General features: G+C 41.5%; 1 protein-coding gene across 1 annotated transcript; it reads right to left on the bottom strand.

The window, feature by feature from the left end:
* Positions 1–20065: 20065 nt before the first annotated feature.
* On the bottom strand, positions 20066–21262 carry LOC115773835 (serine/threonine-protein kinase pim-2-like). Its single transcript, XM_030720754.1, has 5 exons — positions 21248–21262; positions 20913–21074; positions 20573–20750; positions 20292–20465; positions 20066–20163 (listed from the first exon to the last, which is right to left on the bottom strand). The coding sequence occupies exons 1-5, from the start codon at positions 21260–21262 to the stop codon at positions 20066–20068; spliced, it is 627 nt and encodes a 208-aa protein (XP_030576614.1).
* Positions 21263–26981: the final 5719 nt, after the last annotated feature.

Below are 26981 nucleotides of genomic sequence, written 5' to 3'. Positions count from 1 at the left end.
TGGGAGGAAAAAAAAAAAAAAAGAGTCAGTTTTGCATATCTCGCAAAAGTTTTGCGAGATCCTGAGTTACTTTTGCGAGATCTCGCAAAACTTTTCAATATTAGGACATACACTTCGCGTTAATCTTGATATGGCAGTGTCCGTGAGGATGAAAGGTTTGGCGAGAGACTGCCAGCAAAAGTCGCCTTTATTTATAATTCAGCGGTTACTGTTGGCTGTAACCAGGCCCAAACTGTACAGGCATGAATGAATGAACCCGGCTGACAGTCTCACTCTCACGCCATCACTGCTTCACTCGACTCGCACCCCAGGCTGAGAGAAGGGGGCGGGGCAGCGCTGTGTGTGTGACGATCGAGTGAAGCAGTGACAGCGAGACAGAGAGAGAATCCCCCGCCTGCCCTTTTTCTTCTGTTACAACCTGTCTGACCATGGCAGAAAGCTACATGCAATACACAGCAAGCAGAGGGCGCCCATTATCCCACAAGTGGAGCAGTGCGGTAGGCGTTGCTGCGGCGATCGCAATGCGTTGGGGGGAGGGGGGCGGTCATGCCGCCCTAGATGAAATGCCGCCCTGGGCGGCTGCCCATGTCGCCCATATCAGAAACCGCCACTGTCGGCACTCACCCATGTACACTTTAACTATTCATTCCCAATTACCAGGGTGTGTGTGTGTGTGTGTGTGTGTGTGTGTGTGTGTTACTTTAGTTTCTGTTTTTTTTTAAAATCCACAGTTAAAACTTTTGAATAGTCTGTTTTTTATTCAATAATAATAATAAACCCGTCATCACTGTGAAAAGGATCATTGCATTAGTTTCTCATCATCCAACAACATTATAAATTTGACTCGATAAAGTCAGAACATAAAGTAAAACATCACAGGTTTAGAATAGTATTACTCAAATAGATGCACGTCCCTAATAAACACCTAAAAAAGCCCCAAAGTCTCAGTCATGTGAGGCCTAAATTGTTTTTATTCATAAAGAATCAAAAACTTTACATGCACAGTTGTTTTGATCAAATGTAAGCTTGACAAGATCCCCTGACAGGAGGAGCTGAATAACGTCAGGAGCTATTTCCCTAAAACACTAACGAGTGTAGAAGATCATTTAATCATTAAAGATATGAGTTTTTTACACACTTTAACCACAGTGTGCATTGAATGATACCATAATCTTCTGCATCACCCCTCCTATGATCACTCCCCACTCCTATGTACGATTTAAAATCCACAACTTGATGGTTAAGCCTGTCTTTTGACCTGGATAAATAAACTTAAACTACTTTTTTATTTTACCCAAAAGCATCTATAATAGCTTTCAGCATTATAGGACATATCCTCTAACCGTTTGCATGCACAAAGAGTCTAAAGTCAGCACAGAAACATGCTGTGGAAACATCACAACTTAAAATACGTTTGTTTGTTTTTTCTGTATCGCAGCCTGCACACAGGGTTAGCGTCAGAGCAAAGGATCATGGGAGTTCTCATGGCGGTGTTTATGTGTTTAGTTATAGAGTTATCAGCTATGTTTTGCTGCTCTCTCTCATTATTATTAGTTTGAGATGTGAATTACGCACGCTGTCTGGTATGGGGTTAGCTAGTTAATGGAACACCGTGACTGTGACGGGCGTAGCCGCTAAAGGCGCTACGCCCCCGTAACTGCTTCAGCGCACGTCCTGTGCTCTGTGCGAATAAAACAGCAGTTCCTGCATACGACCAGTAGGATGAGGTCAGGAGTTAGGTTATAAGCTTGTCTCTGCAGCGTTTGCACAGTGAGAATTTTACAATGTCACAGAAGTACGATCTGGTGGAGACGCGTCAGCTACACGCGGTCGTGCTCGACTTTGTGAAACTTACCGTCAAGTCCGTTCTAAACATGATTATTCAAAAAACACAGAAGAGAGATTTGCGCAGGTTGTGAAACCTCACACACTTAACTTATGTTATAAATTTTTAATTATTTTATGTCTATGAGCATGTATTTTAACTATGTGATGTTTGTATTTCTGTTTTACATGATTATATTCTACTGATGCTTATCTTAGTCTGAACACCCATGAAAAATAAGAGATTTTTAATCTCAATGGATCCTTTCATTGCTAAAATATCATCTTAGTTTGATTTCACTATAGTGGCCTTAAGTAATTTTTCATATCACTGTTTGTTGATGCACAAAGTCTGCAACAAGATGTTTTTAAAATAAAAGTTTGTAATGCAGTACTGGTGAGACATCAGCGGTTTTATACACAAATCTGCACACTGTCTCCTGTCAAAGTATTGAGCAGACACTTGATGGTTCGTATAGTTATGATCCATGCTACAAAAGACCAAAACTTAATGCAATTATATATTTTTGTGTTTCAAGCGTGTGCTACAGACGGGTTATTGAGGTTAAAAGGAAAAAAAAAAGTCCACACAACTCTGCTCATAAACCCTAAAGCTGTTAAAGCATCTTTGTACTTCAGCATCGCTGTTATCAACATTATTCTTAAAGATAATTACCCGTCTATTCATCTGCTGTTTGATCCATAAAGACTTTATATGTTCATATATCACATCAATCAGTTCACAAACTCCATGTTGGACACGCAGGACGTGTAGCCACACAAAGTATTTTGTTTATCTCCACAGTTTGTATATCTCTCCTATTGTGGTTTTAGTTTAAAGCTGCTGTATAAGAGAGAGAGAAAAGCATTAACTACATTCTAACAGTACACATGAAAGAAAGCTCAAAGTTTACTCAAACAGCGCACATCTACTGGGTGAATATCAGTTAGGATTAGCTACCAGGCTTTGTTTTATGAGTAAAATCATCTGTATTGAATTATATTACTTAAAACTATGAGGTGAAATTAATACCATCACACAAGTTTGTGGTGTTTCTATATACAAAACATTCAACGCTCTGAAAACATTATTGCAGCAGGTTCCTTTATACACACTTTACAAGCTTTGTCTAAATAAAGTTCACAGATTAAGCAAAAATGGACTCTAAGCAAATGCAAAATCCCACAGACTGGAGAAGGAGATAACTCAGAAAACCTCATTCACACAGATCAACGACCCCCACACATCCACAAATCCTACCAACACCAACAGTAGTCCACCTGTTCTAACATCCCCCATCACACCCCCACCAGACCAACGACACCACTTCTCCCCCACACCACCCCATGTCAGCAGTCCTGTGCGTGATTTAAAACCTACAGCCTAATGTTCAATTTTGTAGCGGCTAAACTATGTTTTTAACACACACAGTATAACCACACGGGTTTTTATTTTGCCCATGAATGGATCTATAACATCTTTTCACCAGTACAGACTATACCCAAAAAAATATGTTTCTCTCCACTAAACCCAAAAGTTTTATAGGAATGAAAGGCCTATGAATTTACCGCTGTTTTAATTCCTTTCACGCCAAACCATCATGAGCTATGATTGACTAAATTAGCCACGTATTTTCAGAGCCTACAGCAGTTGTAAGTGGACTCTGAAACTAAGTTAAATAAAAATAATGCAGTTGCACGAGGGTTGCAGGATTCACACTTACTTCATATCTGCTAGAGGAATACCAGGCTCATGTAGTTGAAGAAACAATTTTAAAACATTTATTTAACAAGATACATTCACACATATTTTTTGTTGTAATTAAAGGGGTCTCTTACACTTAGATTGTCACCACAAATTTATTCTGTAGTAAACATCATGAATTTTACGGGTGTAACAGTTTTTAATGATCAGATACACATGAACAGATGTGTTTAATGTCTCTCTGACAAGAAAAGAATCGTTAGTTTGGACATTTTTGTAGCTGAGATCAGTAAGCACAGAAAAGTCCTTTTCGTTTTGGAACACAAAACTATAGCTTTTAAGCGTACACAAAACGGTGTATCACTCCTGCTTTTATGAACGTTTATTCCATCACATATAAAAAACAACGTGAGGCATCAAATGATTTATACACACAAGTGTATCAAACAAACAATTTTTCTCAATGATTGTTACTGTAAATGTTACAATGTGTCTCAAACTGCGGAGATGTCTGAGGGGTCCACCATTCAGGTACATAGGGTGTGTCCTCATCCTGAATCCAGAGCTGTTCAGGATCAGGTGCTTTCTCCTCACCCCGGTTACGTGGGGTGTCTAACATTGCAGCTACAGCAAAATCCCATCCCTTGCTCTTGTTGGTGTGGATACGACGGCGACGTGTGTGGAAGTTTGGGTCGCACCACGAACATGGGCATTTTGCTGTCTGTGGACCGCTCCACCAGGTCAGATCACATGACGAATCCTTAAGCGGCTGAGGGACAGGTGTTCTCTGTGGTCCACTGAAAGGAGGCCGGGCCCACTCTGTTGCATCGATGGCTGGTGAAGGGTTAAAATGGCACAAATCTTCCTCATCATCATTCGCCTGGTCAGTCTTGCCAGAATGACAAGCTTACGCCAGCTAAGGCAACTCCTTTCCGGCAGGCATTCTGCTGCCCTCTACTGTCCATAGTGACACACAGTCGCTTGCAGCACAGCGCTTGGGAGACTTATTAAATCTCATGTTATTTGTACACAAACCGTGTGAAAGATACAAGATTTTATACATATAATCAAACAATTCACAAATGTGACCACATATTTGTGTGGGTCACAACTGCACTAAAAATAGTTTAGCAAAATATATTTACCAACAACAACCTACACATATATGTAACATACATATAATTTCAATGTATACATAATGTCATGGTTCATTTTAAGATGAGCTAACAGTGATGCTAATTATATATTTCATTATATATACAGTGACATAATGAAGATGAACATGATAATTTAACACACAGCACACATCTGTGTTTTAATGCATGAGTGAAGTAAACAAGCACAACTGGCCTGGCTATAAACGCTCATAGGGCATGTTGCACAATAACAATAATAATAATAATAATAATAATAATAATAATAATAAAAACAATCAGATACAACAGGATCTTCACACTTGGGCCTCACTCAGACATGTTGTATCTGTTTTTTTTTTAATCATTTAATCAGGCAGCACAGTGGTTAGCACTGCTGCCTCACAGCAAGAAGGTCTGGGGTTTGAATCCCCACATCTGTGCAAATTCTTTCCAGGTCAGCCCAAAGATATGCAGTTAATAAACTCAGGTTAATTGCTGATTCTAAATGAGATGAATGGTTATCTGTCTGTATATGTTAGCCCTGAAACAGACTGGTCAGGGTGCACGCTCAACCTATGGCTCCAGCCCCATCCCATGCTCTGTCCTTTACACACAGTCACTGAGGTGGTTTATCACAGTAATTCCCTTTTCACCCAGATTATTAGGTATACTCTGCTTTATTCAGCAAATCAAAGCTTTCATGGTAGGACGAGTCTGCATTATAGAAGGGGGGGTGGGGGGTGCACAGATGTTGGCAATCAGTTCTCGATTGGATGGGGTTGAGTTGGCAATCACCTGAAATCTGTTTGCAGTAACAGCACAATTAACTGATTAATTTAAATGTTCAACACACTGCTCACTTCCTTACAGTGTCATTTCAGCTGCCACTGTTTGGTGCCAAGTAAATCATCTCTGAAGACCCTCTGTGATGTCCTGCTGAAGATGATGTCTGCTGTCAGGAAGGCCTCAGGTAGGGAGATTCTTCTGCACATGAGCAAGGCAGGGAAGAGAGGAAATGTGTGCAGGAGGAGAGAAGACGGAGGAAAGAAGCCGTCAGTAACAACAAGGATCAGCTTTTTACTGAGTGACTGAATGCTGAACAACAATCACTGCATGAAAAGTGGGGTTTTCAACATTTTCTGGCATGTTATATTGCTTGAGCTTTAGGGCTCTCAGCAGGAGGCTTTGGTCAGAACAGTAAACTGTAGGGAAACTGCCGTGGACTCTCTGTGTCAGTGCTCCCTCAGCTCCCCCCTCTCCTCAGGTCTAGGGCAGGCTTTCATATGTAAAGGAGGTTTCTGTGAGTCATACAAATGCAAATCAAGTACTCACCAGTGATCTACCCCTCCCAACAGTTGTAACCAACATATTTTTATTTTGAGATATATATAATCAAATTTAAATGATCATCTTTTAAGCCTTTTTCCATTACAATGTGACTACACATAAATTATTATACAGCGAAACATTCAAACAAGACGAAACTCACAAGAAATCATTCCAATTTATAAATTTGAATTATCTAGTTGGAAATATACTTTTGGACGTTTTCAGCTTTTGTCCCCTTTTCCAATAAGGCTGTGAGCTTCTGTCTGTGAGCTTCTGTCTGTGAGCTTCTGTCTTGTGAGCCTTTGTCATGGAGTTTTTTGTGAACCCTGAACTTTAGTGGACTGAGGGAGATAAACAAAGGCTATAACTTGATTTTGGTGACACCACAAGCATTATTTTCATTGAAAAGCATACTCAGTTTTCAGTCTAATTCGCTGTAACAAAAAGTCTGTCACACCATCATCCTCTTCTGTGCAGTGGCTTCCCAGCTAGCATTGAACATTCAGACAACATCCCATGAACGCTGCCATAAACGTTCAGTGTTCACATGCATTAATGACATTAAAGACTACCAAGGCAGATGGAATACGAAAATGTATAAACTTTTATTTTGCTATACATGGATGTACATAAGAGACATCAGCAAAACCTTCATGAGAAAAATGTAAAAAAAGAAAAAGAAAAGTAAAAATTTTAATGCAACAGTGCTGTGAACAGATCATCAACAATAATTCAAATCATAACTGTAAGGATTTATACCAACACCACCTTTCATGATCACATCAATTCACACTAAGCTTAGCCGAGCATTTCTCAGTTACAGTTGCTCAAATGCTTTAACTGTCCAACTATTCATCCACTGCTCTTGATCAAATTCACTACATTGTTGTGGAGCGCTGTGACCGGACTGTTGTGTGGGTGCCAGCATTTGAAAGACTAGAAGTAAGGAAGAAAGTCTGCACAGCAGAGCGCTCCTGGGACGAAAATTGAATCCCAAAGGACCTTCCAACAGTAACGTTTCAGGCCACAGTGCCCTTCTTCAGACTTGGTGTTACGTCTGTAAGGGTATTGTGTGTGGGTGTGTCTGTTATATGCTAATTTGTCTGTGCAGGTGCTCGGGTTCGATTGGTGCGGTGTGCTCCCGCCTGCTGACGGTTGGCTGCGATAGAGGGACACGCCCTACTTAGGAGGCTGGAGGGACCACGCGGACCCGAGAGCATTATTTGTGTCCCCAAGCGTTCAACCAGCCACCATACTAAACATATGTTCTGTTCCAGAGTGGGTAGGGGTGAGCCGCCAGTTTGTTTCTTCAGTTTTCTCCTGTGTTGTTATAGGCAGGGAGGTAAGCAAGTGTCATTTGTTTTGTTTCTTTTTGGGTTAGGTTAGACGCCGGATCACGGTAGTTTTTAGTTCCCGTTTTGTTTATTGTTTTGGCCTGGGCTCACCCTGATGTGAATCACTCTGTGTATCTGTCTGTGAACCAATAAAGCATTGTGTATATATATTTGCATAGACGGTTGTTGTGTGGCTGCTTGGGTCTTGGGGGGCGAATGGTGTTCTCAGTCATGTTGCGCTCCGGGCCCCTAGACGGGTCGTAACATGAATTGGGGGCTCGTCCTCTGTTTTTTCGCTTGGGTTTTGTGTGTTGTTCGGTGGTTGTGGTTTTTTCTTGTGCTGTGGGGGGGGTGTTATGGAGTTTTCTCTAGATGATTTTGTCACTGCTCCGTCATGGGATAAGCTGGAGAATTGTAGGAAAGCGGATTTGTTAATTATCGCCAATTGTTATGACATTGCTGTGTCTTACAGTGCCCGTAAAGCGGATGTGATGGCAGCTCTGGGTGCAGGGTTGGTGGACAAAGGCAAGCTTCCTTTGCAGGTAGTGGTTGCCAAGCAACCAGCGGAGGCTGGTGCGGGGGTTGACCCGCAGGCTGTCCCAGAGGTTGTTGGCGCGCCTACGGCTGGGTTGGAGCCGAGTGCGGGGTTAGGTCCTCCTTCGGGTATGTCCACAGAAGATCTGCGTTTAACTTTGCGGTTAAAGGAACTTGATATACAGGCGATGCATCTCCGCATCAGGGCTTTAGAGCTTGAGCGGAATGGTCCGCCGGTGGCTTCTACTCCTGTCTCCCTTCACCCGCACTCCACTGCTCCTGCAGCATTTGACATTGCTAAACACATAAAATTAGTTCCTCCGTTACGTGAGGCAGAAGTCGACTCATACTTTAATGTTTTTGAGCGTGTGGCGGCCGCGCTGAGCTGGCCCGAGGAGTGTTGGCCACTACTGTTACAGTGTAAACTTGTTGGTAAAGCACAGGAAGTGTGTACTAGCCTGTCTATTGAGGATAGTCTTAACTACGACATTATTAAAAAGACTGTGTTGCAGGCCTATGAACTTGTTCCTGAGGCGTATCGCCAGAGATTTAGGAGCTGTGAGAAGTCTGATGGCCCGACATTTGTGGAATTTGCACGGGAGAAGAGTCGGCTGTTTGAGCGTTGGTGTCAGGCTAGCAAAGTGAAAGATTTTGATGATCTTAAAGAGCTCATTCTGTTGGAGGAATTTAAGAAGTGCTTGCCGGAGCAGGTGGCTGTTTACCTGAATGAACAAAAGGTGACACTGCTCACCAAGGCAGCTGTCTTGGCTGATGAGTTCACGTTAACTCATAAAACCGTATTTTCCACTGCTCTCTCCCGCGGTGCGAAAACGGGTTCAGAGAAGAAAGTGAGATTGTTCGTGTCTGGTCAAAATCGCAGGACTGTGGGTGGTGATAACCGTGAGTGTTATTACTGTCATGAAACAGGGCACTTAATTGCTAGGTGCCCTGTGCTTAGACAAAAAGAACAGCGGAAGAGTCAGAAGTTCCCCATGTCTGTGGGTTTAATCTCCCCGCTGCCTGAGATGCTCTCACCTCATGAGTTGCGACCTAGCTGTGGGGTGGAACCTGGTTTTGAACAGTTCATCACCAAAGGTTATGTATCTAGGACTGGGGAGGGGAAAGAGATGGTGCCGGTCACTATTCTTAGGGATACTGGGGCTCATCAATCTTTTATGTTGGACTCTGTGTTGCCACTGTCTGATGAGACTGCATGTATGTCAGATGTGCTGGTATGGGGAATCGAAATGAGTGTTATCCGTGTGCCGTTACACATGGTGTACTTACATTCGCCTTTAGTAACCAGCCGTGTTAAAGTCGCAGTGAGGTCCCGATTGCCTGCTGAGGGGGTTACGTTTATTTTGGGGAACGATTTAGCTGGTGGACGTGTTTTTCCCACCCCAGAAGTGGTTGATGTGCCTGTAGCGTCAAGCTGCAGTTCAGACGCATCAGTGTTGGATGCGTCAAGTGTGTTCCCCGCTTGTGCTGTTACTCGTGCGCAGTCGCGTAAATTTTCTGATGTTGTTGGCTGTGCTGACACGTTTATGGCTGCGTTAGATGAAAGTCTCTTGCCTGCTCCAGTGACTCCTGCTGAGGGGAGTACACCCGCGGTTCAGGGTGACATGCTGGAAAAGGGATCTGTGTTGAGCTTAGAGCTAAATAGGGATTTGTTAGCAGATGCTCAAAAAAACGATTCATCTCTAAGTGTGTACATGACCTCTGCTGCAGCCTCTGGCGAAGAGAGATGCCCCGTTTACTTCTTCCTACAGGATGGAGTCCTCATGAGGAAATGGTCCCCTGACTCCAGTGGCCTGCACAGTATCACCCAGGTGGTGGTACTGCAACCCTATCGGTTACAGGTACTTAGTTTGGCTCATGATTCTGGTATGGCCGGGCATCTTGGTATTAAGAAAACCTACCACCGTGTGTTGCGTAGTTTCTTTTGGCCTGGGTTAAAATCCGATGTGCTGAAGTATTGCCGCTTGTGTCACGTATGTCAGATGGCAGGTAAACCAAACCAGACTATCCCACAGGAACCTTTACACCCTATTCCAATGATAGGAGAACCTTTCGAGAGAATCATTCTGGATTGCGTGGGCCCACTGCCAAAATCCAAAGCCGGTCACCAATACCTTCTTACAGTAATGTGTGCTGCCACAAGATTTCCTGAAGCTTTTCCCCTGCGATCTCTAAAAGCAAAAACCGTTGTGAAGGCCCTTACTACATTCTTTTCTACGTTTGGGCTACCACACGTTGTTCAAACGGACCAAGGTACGAATTTTATGTCCAAGCTGTTTGTACAGGTTCTGAAGGAGTTGGGAATTAAGCATATAACCTCCAGCCTATACCACCCGGAGTCACAGGGTGCTTTAGAGAGATTTCATCAGACTCTGAAAATGATGCTGCGGAAATTTTGTCTTGACACTGGTAGAGATTGGGACGAGGGTTTGCCCTTGCTGTTGTTTGCCGTGAGAGAAACCACACAAGAGTCTTTAGGATTTAGTCCCGCTGATCTTGTGTTCGGTCACGTGGTACGTGGACCTCTGCGTCTCCTTAGAGAAAAGTGGTTGTCGGAGACTCCTCAAGCCCAACATAACGTGTTGGACTATGTTAGTAACTTTAGGGAGAAGCTCCACCATGCCTGCCAGTTAGCGCAGGAGAATTTAGCTCATGCCCAACTTAAGATGAAGGTTCGTTATGACAAGAAATGTGTTACCAGGGATTTCCAGCCTGGTGAAATGGTGTTAGTGTTGCTGCCCTTATCAGGATCCAGCTTACAAGTGCAGTTTGCAGGTCCATATCACGTGGAGCGAAAGATCAGTGACACAGACTACGTGATCCACACTCCAGATAGAGGAAAGAAAACCTGCAGATTAGCCACAAGAAAGGCACTGAAAATGTTCTGGCAGACGTCTTGTCTAGGAGTTGGAATTAAACGCTGTTTAATTCTTGGTGATGGGGGTGTTACGTCTGTAAGGGTATTGTGTGTGGGTGTGTCTGTTATATGCTAATTTGTCTGTGCAGGTGCTCGGGTTCGATTGGTGCGGTGTGCTCCCGCCTGCTGACGGTTGGCTGCGATAGAGGGACACGCCCTACTTAGGAGGCTGGAGGGACCACGCGGACCCGAGAGCATTATTTGTGTCCCCAAGCGTTCAACCAGCCACCATACTAAACATATGTTCTGTTCCAGAGTGGGTAGGGGTGAGCCGCCAGTTTGTTTCTTCAGTTTTCTCCTGTGTTGTTATAGGCAGGGAGCAGGGTTATAATAGTTTTGGATTTTACATTATAGTTTAGTTTTAGTTAGTTTTTACTTTTTTTTCTCTAATTCAGTTAGTTTTAATTAGTTTTCAGAGTGGTTTTGCTCGTTTTTATTAGTTTTTATTTTTGGTTTTATGCTTAGTTTTAGTTAGTTTCAGTATTAGTTTTAGTATTTTCATACTTAATCAGGTACGCTTTAAAGATACCCTTTAAAGAAATATATTCAGCAACCAACTGTTCACAGACAGCAGAACTACATGCTAAATGTGTGTAATATTAAGGACACACATGAACATCAACGGGGAGAAACTGCTAACAATATGAACTCCAAAACTCGATAAATTCTACAATAAACTCCCAATAAAGTTCAGCCTCAGGGCAGCAGATTAATAACAGCTACATGTGGTGTTTGACAAAAACAAACTCCTTGAAGGAGTCAAAGCTCAAATCCAGCTGCATCCTGATGTTCTCTCCACCTGATGCTGCTTCTGTTTTGGAGCTAGCTTGGTTAGATGCTCGCTGATTAGACTTGCAGGGTCTTTGCGGCCTATGTAGCCTACGGAAGTGTCCGACCTCATGTCCGCATTTATGCATGTATAGCTGGATTGCGTGTGTTAATTACCTTGTGGTTGTGTGCTGGGGGTTTTTTGGTCCTTGCTCTTTGTGCTCAGTTTTTAGGGTGCAAACATATTTGTCCCTGTTTTTTCACTTTCTTCATTTCTTCACGTCCATTCCCATAGTTTCAGCAGCTCCCTCCAGGAATTTGCTGACATTTGTGAGTCCTTATATTGATGCTTTGATTATTAGTCCTGATTGTTATTATCTGACTGATAAAGTAGCCGGAAACGCACAAGGACTAAACACAACGTTGTGGCTGCGTTGACCCGACGAGTAGTCACGTTTCTCTGGAGGTGCAGGCCAGGTTGCCTTGTAGGATGAGAGCGGTTTCCGTAGCTGCCTTGTGTGCGCTTCTCAGGTCTACTTTGATGTTGGTGTTTTTTTTCCTGACTAAGAAGTGTTCCGTACATCATCCACAACATCATCCACAACAAGACACTCGCTGCTATCTGTGCTATCATAGTAAAAAAAAACAAAAAAAAACACTCCACATGGGACTCTCTGAGGAGCAGCGCGGTGTGCGCACGCACGCACATGCGCACCCATTTGCCCGACGGCGTTCCGAGCTTAAACTCGGAGAGAGGAAAAAAATGATTTCATATCAATCCACAAGACTTTTGAAAAAATAACAATATCTATAATTTCAGTTAGTTTTAGTTAGTTTTGTAAACTCACAATTCAGTTTTAGTTAGTTGTCGTTTCTTCCTTTTAATTTTAGTTTTTATTTATTTCAGTTAACGACAATGTTTTTTCAATTTCAGTTTTCGTTATTTCGTTCGTTTTGGTTAACTATAATAACCCTGGCAGGGAGGTAAGCAAGTGTCATTTGTTTTGTTTCTTTTTGGGTTAGGTTAGACGCTGGATCACGGTAGTTTTTAGTTCCCGTTTTGTTTATTGTTTTGGCCTGGGCTCACCCTGATGTGAATCACTCTGTGTATCTGTCTGTGAACCAATAAAGCATTGTGTATATATATTTGCATAGACGGTTGTTGTGTGGCTGCTTGGGTCTTGGGGGGCGAATGGTGTTCTCAGTCATGTTGCGCTCCGGGCCCCTAGACGGGTCGTAACACTTGGATTACATATTTGTCCCAGGAGCGCTCTGGTGTGCGGACTTTTGTCCTTTCTTCTATTGTAACTGGTTTTGTTCATGCACCCTTTTATTATTGGATGTATGTGTTCGGCCTACAGAGATCAACATTTGAAATACTGTCACCTGGTTTAACATCATCTTCATTTTGGTTGAAAACGTTTGACAACTGTTGACTTGTTTCATTCATTTCCACAAAGCATGTGACGGCTTTCTGTTAAACCCTCTTGTTGTGAATCATGACACTCAGTTTCCTCGATCCATTCATGAATATCCTTTTGAAACATGTCTGCATGTTTTATTACTTGAGAACCATTCATTTTGTTTAAAAACTTCATTCTGTGGAAGTAGTGGCAGCAGCTCCTTGTGTGCAGTGATTGCTTTTACACGTAATTTGCTTAAATTTCCCAGAAATTCTTTTATTTGAGTCACATTTTCCCTTTTTTTCATGAGCTCTTTCATTTCTGGCATCAAAGCTTTTATTTTATTGACAACACCTTTGCATTCATTTTGCAGCTTTTCAGTTTTATACCCCAAAGCCTTTTCAGTAAGCTTTCAGTGTTCCCTTCTTTTCCCAGCCTCCACTTCAGAGCATGAAGCTATTTAAGCATAAAAATTCAAAAACAATAAATAATACAGCTTCATCAACTGCACCAAAGAATAAAACAATTAAATGTGGATTATTAAACATTAGGTCTCTCTCTTCCAAGTCCCTATTAGTAAATGATTTAATAATTGATCAACATATTGATTTATTCTGCCTTACAGAAACCTGGTTACAGCAGGATGAATATGTTAGTTTAAATGAATCAACACCCCCGAGTCACAGTAACTGTCAGAATGCTCGAAGCACAGGTCGAGGAGGAGGAGTAGCTGCAATCTTCAATTCCAGCTTATTAATTAATCAAAGACCCAGACAAAGTTTTCATTCTTTTGAAAGCCTGACTCTTAGTCTTGTCCATCAATTCAATTCAATTCAATTCAATTTTATTTATATAGCGCCAAATCACAACAAACTGTCGCCTCAAGGCGCTTTGTGGGTAAAGACCCTACAATAATACAGAGAAAACCCAACAGTCAAAAACGACCCCCCTATGAGCAGCACTTGGCGACAGTGGAAAGGAAAAACTCCCTTTTAACAGGAAGAAACCTCCAGCAGAACCAGGCTCAGGGAGGGGCAGTCATCTGCCATGACCAGATGGGCTGAGGGGAGAGAAAGACATGCTGTGGAAGAGAGCCAGAGATTAATATCAATTAATGATTAAATGCAGAGTGGAGTATAAACAAAGTAAATAAGGTGAATGAGAAACAGTGCATTATGTGAACCCCCCAGCAGACTAGGCCTATAGCAGCATAACTAAGGGATGGTTCAGGGTCACCTGATCCAGCCCTAACTATAAGCTTGATCATAAAGGAAAGTTTTAAGCCTAATCTTAAAAATAGAGAGGGTGTCTGTCTCCCGAATCCAAGCTGGAAGCTGGTTCCACAGAAGAGGGGCCTGAAAGCTGAAGGCTCTGCCTCCCATTCTACTCTTAAGTATCCTAGGAACCACAAGTAAGCCAGCAGTCTGAGAGCGAAGTGCTCTGTTGGGGTGATATGGTACTATGAGGTCTTTGAGATAAGATGGTGCCTGATTATTCAAGACCTTGTATGTGAGGAGAAGAATTTTAAATTCTATTCTAGATTTAACAGGGAGCCAATGAAGAGAAGCCAATATGGGAGAAATCTGCTCTCTCTTTCTAGTCCCTGTCAGTACTCTAGCTGCAGCATTTTGGATCAGCTGAAGGCTTTTCAGGGAGCTTTTAGGACAGCCTGATAATAATGAATTACAATAATCCAGCCTAGAAGTAATAAATGCATGAATGAGCTTTTCAGCATCACTCTGAGAAAGGATGTTTCTAATTTTAGAAATATTGCGCAAATGCAAAAAAGCGGTCCTACATATTTGTTTAATATGTGCATTGAAGGACATATCCTGGTCAAAAATGACTCCAAGATTTCTCACAGTGTTACTGGAGGCCAAAGTAATGCCATCCAGAGTAAGTATCTGGTTAGACACCATGTTTCTAAGATTTGTGGGGCAGAGAACAAGAATTACAGTTTTATCTGAATTTAGAAGCAGGAAATTAGAGGTCATCCAGGCCTTAATGTCTTTAAGACATTCCTGCAGTTTAACTAATTGATGTGTGTCATCTGGCTTCATTGATAGGTAAAGCTGAGTATCATCTGCATAACAATGAAAATTGATGCAGTGCTTTCTAATAATACTGCCTAAGGGAAGCATGTATAATGTAAATAAAATTGGTCCTAGCACAGAACCCTGTGGAACTCCATAATTAACCTTAGTGTGTGAAGAAGACTCCCCATTTACATCAACAAATTGGAGTCTATGAGATAAATATGATTCAAACCACTGCAGTGCAGTACCTTTAATACCTATAGCAAGCTCTAATCTCTGTAATAAAATGTTATGGTCAACAGTATCAAAAGCTGCACTGAGGTCCAACAGGACAAGAACAGAGATGAGTCCACTGTCAGAGGCTGTAAGAAGATCATTTGTAACCTTCACTAATGCTGTTTCTGTACTGTGATGAATTCTGAAACCTGACTGAAACTCTTCAAATAAACCGTTCCTCTGCAGATGATCAGTTAGCTGTTTTACAACTACTCTTTCAAGAGTCTCTGAGAGAAAAGGAAGGTTGGAGATTGGCCTATAATTAGCTAAGACAGCTGGGTCAAGTGATGGCTTTTTAAGCAGAGGTTTAATTACAGCCACCTTGAAGGTCTGTGGTACATAGCCAACTAATAAAGACTGATTGATCATTTTTAAGATTGAAGCATCAATAATTGGAAAGACTTCTTTGAACAGTCTAGTAGGAATGGGATCTAACAAACATGTTGCTGGTTTGGAGGAAGTAACTATTGAAGTTAACTCTGAAAGATCAACTGGAGCAAAAGAGTCTAAACAAATACCAGCAGTGCTGAAAGCAGCCGAACATGAAGAATAATCTTTGAGATGGTTATGAATAATTTTTTCTCGAATGTCTAAAATTTTATTTGTAAAGAAATGCATGAAGTCATTACTAGTTAACGTGAAAGGAATACTTGGCTCTACAGAGCTCTGACTCTTTGTCAGCCTGGCTACAGTGCTGAAAACAAACCTGGGGTTGTTCTTATTTTCTTCAATTAATGATGAGTAGTAAGATGTCCTAGCTTTACGGAGGGCTTTTTTATAGAGCAACAAACTCTTTTTCCAGGCTAAATGAGCATCTTCTAATTTAGTGAGACGCCATTCCCTCTCCAGCTTTCGGGTTATCTGCTTTAAGCTGTGTGTTTGTGAATTATACCACGGAGTCAGGCACTTCTGATTTGAAGCTTTCCTTTTCAGAGGAGCCACAGTATCCAAAGTTATACGCAGTGAGGATGTAAAACTATTGACGAGATAATCGACCTCACTGGGAGCAGAGTTTAGGTAGCTGCTCTGCACTGTGTTGGCACTGAAGAGCATAATAATGAAGGAATTAGATCCTTAAACTTAGTTACAGCACTTTCAGAAAGACTTCTACTGTAATAAAACTTATTCCCCACTGCTGTGTAATCCATTAAAGTAAATGTAAATGTTACTAAGAAATGATCAGACAGGAGGGGGCTTTCAGGGAATACTGTTAAGTCTTCAGTTTCTATGCCATATGTCAGGACAAGATCCAGAGTATGATTAAAGTGGTGGGTGGGCTCCTTTACATTTTGAGAGAAGCCAATTGAATCTAACAATAGATTAAATGCAGTGTTGAGGCTGTCATTCTCAGCATCTACATGGATGTTAAAATCACCCACTATAATTATTTTATCTGAACTGAGCACTAAATCAGATAAAAAGTCTGAGAAATCAGACAGAAACTCTGAGTAAGGACCAGGTGGACGATAGATAATAACAAATAAAACAGGTTTTTGATTTTCCCAATTAGGATGGGAAAATCAAAAACTGTTCAATGATCAGTAGTGGTCATTGGGTGGCGCTGTCACTTGGTGTTGGCTCTCACTGCGGTATTGTATCACTTCCTGTTCCTGTTTCGGAGCACAGTGTTTTGCTGTCTGTTAGCTGTTATATCTGTATAACTCGATTTATCTGGGTAATAACATATTTTAGTGTAATCTTCACCTACTTTAAATAGCATACTCTTTGCTGAATCACCTGTATTCACATTACTCACTTTATTTGTTTTTAGAAATTCGCTAGCTTAGCTCAGCTAGTAGCTTAGCCCTTAGCCGACTCACTACCAGCATGGCTTCTTCTCCTGTCTCTCCTGCACTTTCCTGCTCTGGGTGTCACATGTTTAGTTACTCCTCGGCCTCCTTTAGCAGTAACGGTACTTGTAATAAATGTAGTCTGTTTGTAGCTCTGGAGGCCAGTCTTTCTGAACTGGAGACTCGGCTCCGCACCCTGGAAAATCCTACATCTAGCCAGGCCCCTGTAGCGGGTGCGGACCATGGTAGCTTAGCCGCCGTTAGCTCCCCCCAGCAGATCCCGAGCAGCAGGGAAAACAGGCCAGCTGGGTGACGGTGAGGAGGAAGCGTAGTCCTAAGCAGAAGCCCCGGGTACACCACCAACCTGTTCGCGTCTCTAACCGTTTTTCTCCACTCGGCGACACACCCGCCGAGGAACAAACTCTGGTTATTGGCGACTCTGTTTTGAGAAACGTGAAGCTAGAGACACCGGCGACCATAGTCAAATGTCTTCCAGGGGCCAGAGCAGGCGACATTCATGGAAATTTGAAACTGCTGGCTAAGGCTAATCGTAGATTTGGTAAGATCGTTATTCACGTCGGCAGTAATGACACCCGGTTACGCCAATCGGAGGTCACTAAAATTAATATTGACTCGGTGTGTAACTTTGCAAAAACGATGTCGGACTCTGTAGTTTTCTCTGGGCCCCTCCCCAATCAGACCAGGAGCGACATGTTTAGCCGCATGTTCTCCTTGAATCGCTGGCTGTCTGAGTGGTGTCCAAAAAATGACGTGGGCTTCATAGATAACTGGCAAAGTTTCTGGGGAAAACCTGGTCTTGTTAGGAGAGACGGCATCCATCCCACTTTGGATGGAGCAGCTCTCATTTCTAGAAATCTGGCCAAATTTATTAACCCTCCTAAAAACTGACTACCCAGGGTTGAGACCAGGAAGCAGAGTTGCAGTCTTACACGCCTCTCTGCAGCTTCTCTCCTCCTGCCATCCCCCCAAAACCCCATCCCCACAGAGTCGGTGCCTGCTCCCAGACCACCAAAAAACAAAGCTAAAATCAGCAAAAAGCTATTTAAGCATAAAAATTCAAAAACAATAAATAATACAGCTTCATCAACTGCACCAAAAAATAAAACAATTAAATGTGGATTGTTAAACATTAGTCTCTCTCTTCCAAGTCCCTATTAGTAAATGATTTAATAATTGATCAACGTATTGATTTATTCTGCCTTACAGAAACCTGGTTACAGCAAGATGAATATGTTAGTTTAAATGAATCAACACCCCCGAGTCACAGTAACTGTCAGAATGCTCGAAGCACAGGTCGAGGAGGAGGAGTAGCTGCAATCTTCAATTCCAGCTTATTAATTAATCAAAGACCCAGACAAAGTTTTCATTCTTTTGAAAGCCTGACTCTTAGTCTTGTCCATCCTAATTGGGAAACTCAAAAACCTGTTTTATTTGTTATTATCTATCGTCCACCTGGTCCCTACTCAGAGTTTCTGTCTGATTTCTCAGACTTTTTTTTGCTCTATAAAAAAGCCCTCCGTAAAGCTAGGACATCTTACTATTCATCATTAATTGAAGAAAATAAGAACAACCCCAGGTTTGTTTTCAGCACTGTAGCCAGGCTGACAAAGAGTCAGAGCTCTGTAGAGCCGAGTATTCCTTTCACTTTAACTAGTAGTGACTTCATGGATTTCTTTACAAATAAAATTTTAGACATTCGAGAAAAAATTATTCATAACCATCTCAAAGATTATTCTTCATGTTCGGCTGCTTTCAGCACTGCTGGTATTTGTTTAGACTCTTTGGCTCCAGTTGATCTTTCAGAGTTAACTTCAATAGTTACTTCCTCCAAACCAGCAACATGTTTATTAGATCCCATTCCTGCTAGACTGTTCAAAGAAGTCTTTCCAATTATTGATGCTTCAATCTTAAAATTGATCAATCAGTCTTTATTAGTTGGCTATGTACCACAGGCCTTCAAGGTGACTGTAATTAAACCGTCAGCCTGAGAGGGCTGTGGATATCTATTTGTAAAGCCAGATTCCAGGAACACCTTTAGATCTATTCAGTCTTATTCATTAAGCAGTATTAGCAGTATATTAGCAGTCAACAAATCCTGTCTCAAGGCACTGTATATTGTAAGGTAAAAACCCTACAGGTTTAATCTAGGACAGTACTAGTTACCTACATAGCTGCTGGTAACTAGTGACTGTTGAGGCCTCAAATTAAGTGAAATTATGTTGAGCATTTCAACCCCTGTCTTGCCAACACATGTAACTGTTACACCAAACTCCAACCTCACTGTGGCCTGTCGTCACTGTGTACTAAAAGTAATTCATTTACATTTGTGCTGTTTTAAATCAAAGCTGACCTTAACAGGTGGAAACAATCAGACCAACAACAGCAAAAACACTAAAGACAAAGGTGAACAACGTGGGCAATAACGTGAGGAAATGGAGCTTTAGAGAGGGGAACAGGTAACGTTTGTTTACACTTGCATTGGTTTAAATAGTAGTTGTAAAGGCTACTGACCTTAACAGGTGGAAACAACAAAATAAATAACATAACAAAGCTCAAAAATAAAATTCATATCAAGAAAGTTGGAGTTAATTTGGTTTTATTTATTTTTATAGTCCAAAATTGGGCAGAATTATGTAGTCTTTGGCCCAGGCTAATCATAATTAAAAGAAGATTAACAATAAGACTAACTACTACTAATAACAACTACTACTAATAATAATAAGAATAACACTATTAATACAGAAAAAAAAGAAAAAACAGTCAAAATGATCCCCTATGAGCAGCACTTGGCGACAGTGGGAAGGAAAAACTCCCTTTTAACAGGAAGAAACCTCCAGCAGAACCAGGCTCAGGGAGGGGGGGTCATCTGCTGCGACTGGTGACTATAAAGTAATTAATTAAACAAAAGTAACAAAAAAGTCAAAGAAAGCAAGAAATAAAAGAGAGATTAAAGGCCAGGCATCTCGGCAAGTGTTTAAGGGTTGACTCGAGCTCGATGTTGCTGAAGCTGCTCTAAGGTGGCCCGCTGATTTGGGTTCATAGCTAAACACTGCTCCAAAACTTTCTGGCAGGCTGATGAGAGAGAGGACAGAAAACAAAGCAAAGATCAGGATGGAAACTGCAGCAATCTTTTGGAACTTGTAAGCAAAGCGTTCATACAGTGTCAGCACCAAAACACAGCTATTCTACCATTGTCTCACCTTGGGAGAGGTCTTTGTGGAAATGAATTCTCCCACAGAGGAACTCAGAGGTGGAAAAATATTGCTCTGCATCCAGCATTTTGTAAAGGAGAGTACCCAGCTGCCATACTGTGGTGGGGGCAGCCTCATACCTCCCACATGTTAACAACTCTGGAGGGGCGTACGCTGAGGTTCCTGCAATGCAGACAGAAAGGAAGGATGAGGAACAGGTTCAGACTGAAATCAAAATCATCACTCCGCAGAGCAACAGCTGAATGAAGAGCCGGAGCCAGATGTCATACCAGAGAAGATGAAGTATGGCTCTTCCTGTACCAAGCAGTCACATCCAAAGTCGATGACCCGCATTTGAGGGTCACTGGAGCCGGTTTCAAGGAGCAGATTTTCAGCCTTGATGTCACCGTGGAAGACGTCTTTGGTGTGCGTTGTTAAGGCTGCATCCACCAGCTGCTTCATGATGTTCTGAAACTCAAAGAGGAGCTTTGTGTTTCAGAGCTGAAGAAGGGACTGATTCCCAGCAGTGTGGCAACTATCAAACAAGCTCTGTGGAGCTTCTCTGGGCCGGACTTTAGCACCTTAGCAACATCCTCCTCCAGGGGTCCACATATACCTCTGCAGGCTCACACATGGGAATGGTCTTTCCATGACCAGAAGGACCTCCTGCTCAAGGTCATACCAGTCTAGAAGTGAGACTGCTGCAGAAGTGCCTTCGGAGGCTGGTCCACCTCCCACTTTGGTCATGAGGAGAACCTCCAGTGGGACCATGGAGGTCTTCCCATTTAAGCCCTGAAGAAAAGAAAAGTGAATGAGTGCATGAGTTTTTCTGTCTGTTTCCTCATAAACAGCAAAGCTACAGGAAGGTGAAACATTTTTAAATGCTTTAAATGCTAAGTACTTTGGTTAGTGCAGCGAACGGTGGCAACGTGCACGAGTTATAAGAATATATGCGTTATACTCACTGATAAGTTGTCCATCATTCTCACCCAGCATGAACTGAACAGAAGGCTCCTTCTCCAAGCTTGTAAAGCTCCAGATACGTCGCCTCAAAGTGAGCTACACAAACACAGATACATGTTTTAACGCTGTAATTGGTAAATGAGCTGATCTTATATAGGGCTTTTCTGCTCTACTTGAGCACTCAAAGTGTTTTATACAACATGCCTCACTTCTAATCCCCCCCTCACTTGCTTACCTACATCTGAATATGTAATAGTGTTATTTTGAGATTAATAAGCTGTGTGTGAACTTGGAGAGTTATGTTTTCCTTTTTCTCACATGTAGGATGCAGCAGGAAACAGTCAAATTCAGACATGTTTGCACAACTAGAAATACTCTGTGTGGTTTATTTGAAGGAGCTGACAGGAAAGAGTGTGCAGAAGGAAGCACCAAAGGTCCCCAATCGCTAGCATTGGCTCACTGTTATCATTAACATAACTTTTCTTAAACCAAAAGAAAATCCCAGATGCTTCCACAATATTCCTGTCACCTTCAAACTTCTTTGCACACAGCTGTATTGTTGAATGTATCCAGTCCTACATGTTGGTCCCTGTGTATGTTAGCGCTTACTAGAGTGATGCTAAAGACCATCATGTAAATACTCAGCATTTTGTGTCAGTCATAAAAAGTGTCCATCAGCTGCTAAGAAGCTCCAAAACACTGTTGCTGAGAGCTGTTGTGGAGGAGACGATGCTGTGCTCCAACTTAGAAATGATTGTTTGACCACAGAAATGTTTGCATATTTGCACTGTTACTGACCATTTGACTGTAACACTTGGAGCCCTGAAACTGTCGTCTGTTTGCATCAAATTACTATGATTACTATTAGTGAAAGAAATTCTGTAAGGGTAAATGTGGCAAGTGTTGGTGGAAAAAGCCTTAAAACCTGCAGGCTAATGGAGACTTTGCAAACCTGACTAAACAATACAAGCTTAAGCTCACTGTTACTGCCTATCACACTTTCCTCTGTCCCTCCCATTGGCACCTCTGTCACGTGCCAATGGGAGGGATGCGCTCCCCCTGTCTGGTATGGAGGCTGATGGACTGGAGGCACACCTCTGTCTTTTGCTGGGGGCCCTTGCATTGTGCTGGCCTTCTTCTTTGGAGACACTCTGATTTTTCTCCCAACCTGTGGTTGAGTTGGGTGCTGCTGCCACAGCTCTCTACAAATGAGATAAACCCAGTTATTATCAAGCTGCTCAACTATGTCCAAAAAGTCTGGGTGATGTTCAGTGTCACCAAGTTTTAATGTTCAGCATTTTAAAAATCTAAAATAAATAATCAATACAAAAATAAATGACAGCTACAGTTTGGAGAAAGATGCAGTTTAGCTCTGGTGGAAGGTACCTGTGTACACTTGCCCAAGTACTACACTTTACTCATGTATTTCTACTTTCTCCACCTTCTGCTACACTATCACATGAAGCATTTAGCATTGTAGAAGTTCAAGTTACTTTATTTGGACCCGAAAGGTAAATTTGTTGTGCAGTGTAGTGAGTCAGCTCATAAAAATACAGACATGATTAGAAAAGCTAAGACACAACCTGTTAAAAACAAACACCACATATAAGAACAAATAAGAACAAATGAAATAAAAAACACAATGACAGAGACATAAAACATAATAAGAACATAAAAACACAGCAAGGGGTTAAAATTTGTTAAAACTTATGGCCATAGGATCAAAACTGCTTTTATAATGTTTGGTTTTACATTTGGGCATTTTATATCTGCGTCCTGACGGGAGAAGCTGGAACTCACAGCTACTAGTAGAAGCTACTTTAAGAGGAAATAACCTCAACAGAGACACTAAGGAGCTGCTTGTATGTAACTGGAAAATAAAATTAGTATAATTTTTGTAATATATGTAACATAAAACACCCAGATTGTTTAGCTTGAGTTGAAATATGAATACAGGCCCCGGTAACAACACTTTAAACAAGTAACTGACTCTGACAGCCGAGCTGTGAAATCACAGCACCATCACACTGCAAATAAACTGCATCTGATAAAGTGATAGAAGTCTTAAAGTCATTAAAACGTGAAGAATGTTGCCGTGAAAATACATTTGATCTGTTTCCAATAACATTCAGAAGGTGTATCTTAAGACAAAAAAGAGGAATGCAGCTTTGTGCACTAAAACCAGGGGAAATGATCCTAACTGTAGAAAACACTAAAGATCATTTACATTTGAAGAAGTCTGAAAGATTTTTAATGCACTGGCAGATTTTTAAGGTGTGTTTAAAAAATGACTAAATCCAGATAAAGGACTCCATATGAAGCTTTATGCAGCTTTATGAAGCTGACTCGCCTGAGTTTCGCTCTGAGGCCGCAGGATAAAGGATGTTTATCGCCTTATAGCACATCTATTCTGCAGACTGGAAAGTTTGTCACAAAACTGCAAATATTCAAAGTTGAACTCAGCTGCTCTGATAATGCTGCAGAGCGACCCTGAAAGTGAACTTGTGTGTTCCGGAGTGTTGACTTCCATGGCCAAGGTTCCATTCCATCACTCTATGATGTCATAAGGACAGGCTGGACATTGCAAACTAACAGTTACTTTTTAAGAACTTTTAAGAACTGAGCACATATAGAACTGCACATACAGTGTAGCAGTATCAGAGTTTCCTCACTTTTATCAAAAAAACCTTCTATTGTCCAGTCTACTAACTGAAACCAATCATCAGCATTTTTTTATGGGAGATATTCCCGTACTTCCTGTCAGCAACAACTGCATATTTACACATCCAGCAATGTTAGCTTTCATTTAGTGTATTGTTTTTGTCCACCTGTTAGAAGAGCTAAGGGATCATGCACTATTACCTCTGCACTTACAGAAAAATCATTCTTTGGATTTACTTAATCCTCTAATGTCAACAATTTCCACCAACCTCAGTTACTTGACCAACTACCAACTGTCATTCTAGCTGTGCGGCAGTGGTGCTAACACCACACCACCGTGCTGCCCTGTTAAAAATGTTATTCTTCTTAATTCAAGAATTCAAAAGCACATTAGACAGCAATCCTATGGGACCTGCACATAGCCAGTGATGTTTCAAATTAGGATGAAATGAAGGCCTATCTACACAAAGAGTGAACACACATTAAACACTACACAGGAATACCTTTTAGATAAAATAAGTAAACAATTTCTCTTTTTCCTCCTCTCTGCTAATTTTACCATGACAGTTATCAATCATCTATTATAAAAATCCATGGCACATTCCAGGAAGTGTCGTTCAAACAGGAAGTTGTATTTTGTTACATGAGTGCTACATAGAAAAAAAGTCTTCAGATGGGGACAATGGGTTTATTTTACAGCATAACACAACAAAGTCAACATGGCTTAACAAAGTATAAAACAGTGTTGAGCAGAATGAAGTATAAAGTGCCACAAAGCCAAAATTTAATGTCCCCATATGTGGATGCAGGGTCTTAGGAGGATTGAGGCAACTGTTGCTGTGATCTGGTGCCATCTAAGTAAAACTGAACTGAGTTGACTTGAACTCTGCAACACGCTGGCGACCTGTCCAGGGTGTACCCTGCCTCTCATCCTACAACAGCTGGGATAGGCTCCAACTCCCCCACTACCCTGAAAAAGATAAGTGTAAGAAAATGGATGGATGGATGAACTGAATTGAAAACCATCATTTCCTGCCATAAAAAGTAAAAGAGCTGTATTCTTTGTCACTCTGTCATCCCTCCAACCTTACAGCATAAACAATCATATGCTAAGTGGTGGAAGAGACCACTTAGCATGGTGCTACATTTGGGACTGGTAACAGATAATAGTAATTAAATGATCTGCTAACATTTGAAACTAATCTGCATATTATATTTGCCATAAAATAAAAGCATTGCATACACAGATTCTTGTTAAGTATAACTACAGTGTGCGTGTGTGTGTACATCACATTCTTTCTTTTCTGATTCTAGATACATGTTGTTTGGGCTAACACATTATTTGTTGTCTGAGTCACCCACACTCACAAAGGTGAATTGTCACTGAGACAGAATTTTTTTCCACTGCATGCAAATGTGGTGCGAATGACAATAAAGAATCCTTAAAGCCTTGAATACTCAGCCACTGCCTCTCCAGCATCCACCTGCCTGCCCTACGAATCGTGCCAGTTTGCTCACACCACCACCACTGTATTACCGTTGGTGAATATGAGTGTATGTGAGTAAATTGTGATGGGACTCTGCACACATGCAGAGAGGGTCAGACAGAAGCAGAATCTGTTCAGATTTCCACGTCAACTTCCTATGCTGATTTTTTATGAATTTTTTTATTTTGATATTTTCTGTATTAAATGGACCTGGGTGAATATGAGTGGATTTGTCACTTGATTTCTGTGGATTCCTGCTGTTATTTGTGATGAAACTGTGCCCACATGCAGAGGCGGTCAGCCAGAGTGATAATCTGTTCAGATTTCCACGTCAACTTCTTATGCTGATTTTTTAAAAATATTTTCCATATTAAATGAACCTGGGTGAATTTTGTGCAGATTGGTTCTGTAATTTAAGTAATTTAAATAAAAAATAAATAAAATTGAATTAACTGGTCTTCGATGAAATTTCACAGCCAGGTAGAGTGGATAAGGCAGAAGATGAATCCACAGAAAATTTTTATGTCAGCTATCAATGATAAGCTTTAATGGCCTTATAAAATATATAACCACACTGGACTGAGTTCATTAAATAGGCTCAGAATTGTCAATTTATAATTACAATTGTACAGTCCTGTAACTTGACTCAGGGTTTATTTCTCGTGATTTTCTGCATGAATATTAGCCACATCCATCCATCCTATTGCGCTTATTGTGTTAAGCGTCGCGGGTGGAGGGTTGTCAGGCTGGAGCGCAGATGTCTGCAAAATCAGCTGTGCAGGCCATGATGAAGACTTGAATGAATTTGTAATGAGAGCGAATCAAATTTCACACGACTAAAGGAACACATCTTTGTTGCGGAAAAAAATAGGACTTCTGGGGCTGTACTTCTCCTAATTTCGCCAAAACAACACACACACCACAACTTTGTCTTAAAATCCATAATTTAATAAATGTTACTGTTACATGTCATAGTGTTTTACAGAACGAGAACACATATATAAATCAAAAGTAACTACTGGTTATTTTTGTTCCGCTGTACAGAAATCGGCAACGAAGTACGAGCATTACCATAAAGCCTAGGCTAGAAGCGCAAGAAAATTTAAGCGGCGGCTCACTTGACCGCAGTTACTCCTCTCACTAAAGCGCTTCTATCTTGGGCTTCCACCGCCGTCGCTTTCACCTCACCTTGTCGCCAGCTTGGAAATAAAACCCATTTTAAACGGTGAGGGGCTAAATTAGCTAAATAGGAATAGATTTCTATTCCACGGTGAAGGAATCGTCGCAGCCTCCGGCCCGGGTGGAGTGCGCCGGTGCGTGTGGAAGATCCAGGATCCGCCTGGCGTGTGATTCCCCAAGACGTAACTCCTCCTCCCGCGCTGTACCAGCCCAGCCATGGGGCAGCCTCACACAGTCATACAACAGCAATAATAATAATAATAATAATAATAATAATAATAATAATAATAATAATAATAATGCAATTCAGTAGACTCTCAGAGCAGCTCAATGAAACTGGCTTTATCTGCTGATGAAGGCTCCAGAATATAACAGGCAGAGTAACCATGGGCTGCAGTATTTAAAGCCA

This window comes from Archocentrus centrarchus, chromosome 23 (assembly GCF_007364275.1).
Source record: "Archocentrus centrarchus isolate MPI-CPG fArcCen1 chromosome 23, fArcCen1, whole genome shotgun sequence".
In the NCBI taxonomy this organism is placed as follows: domain Eukaryota; kingdom Metazoa; phylum Chordata; class Actinopteri; order Cichliformes; family Cichlidae; genus Archocentrus; species Archocentrus centrarchus.
The sequence above is the reverse complement of the archived record's forward strand: the minus strand, read 5'-3'. Positions and strand labels throughout refer to the sequence as shown.

Excerpts from the sequence above, each read along its gene's own strand:
- LOC115773835 (XM_030720754.1), bottom strand. Across the intron at positions 20,751-20,912 it reads TGGAAAGACCATTCCCATGT|AACATCATGAAGCAGCTGGT; the intron begins GTGAGCCTGCAG and ends TTTGAGTTTCAG. Across the intron at positions 20,164-20,291 it reads CCACAAAGACCTCTCCCAAG|CCTGCCAGAAAGTTTTGGAG; the intron begins GTGAGACAATGG and ends CTCTCTCATCAG.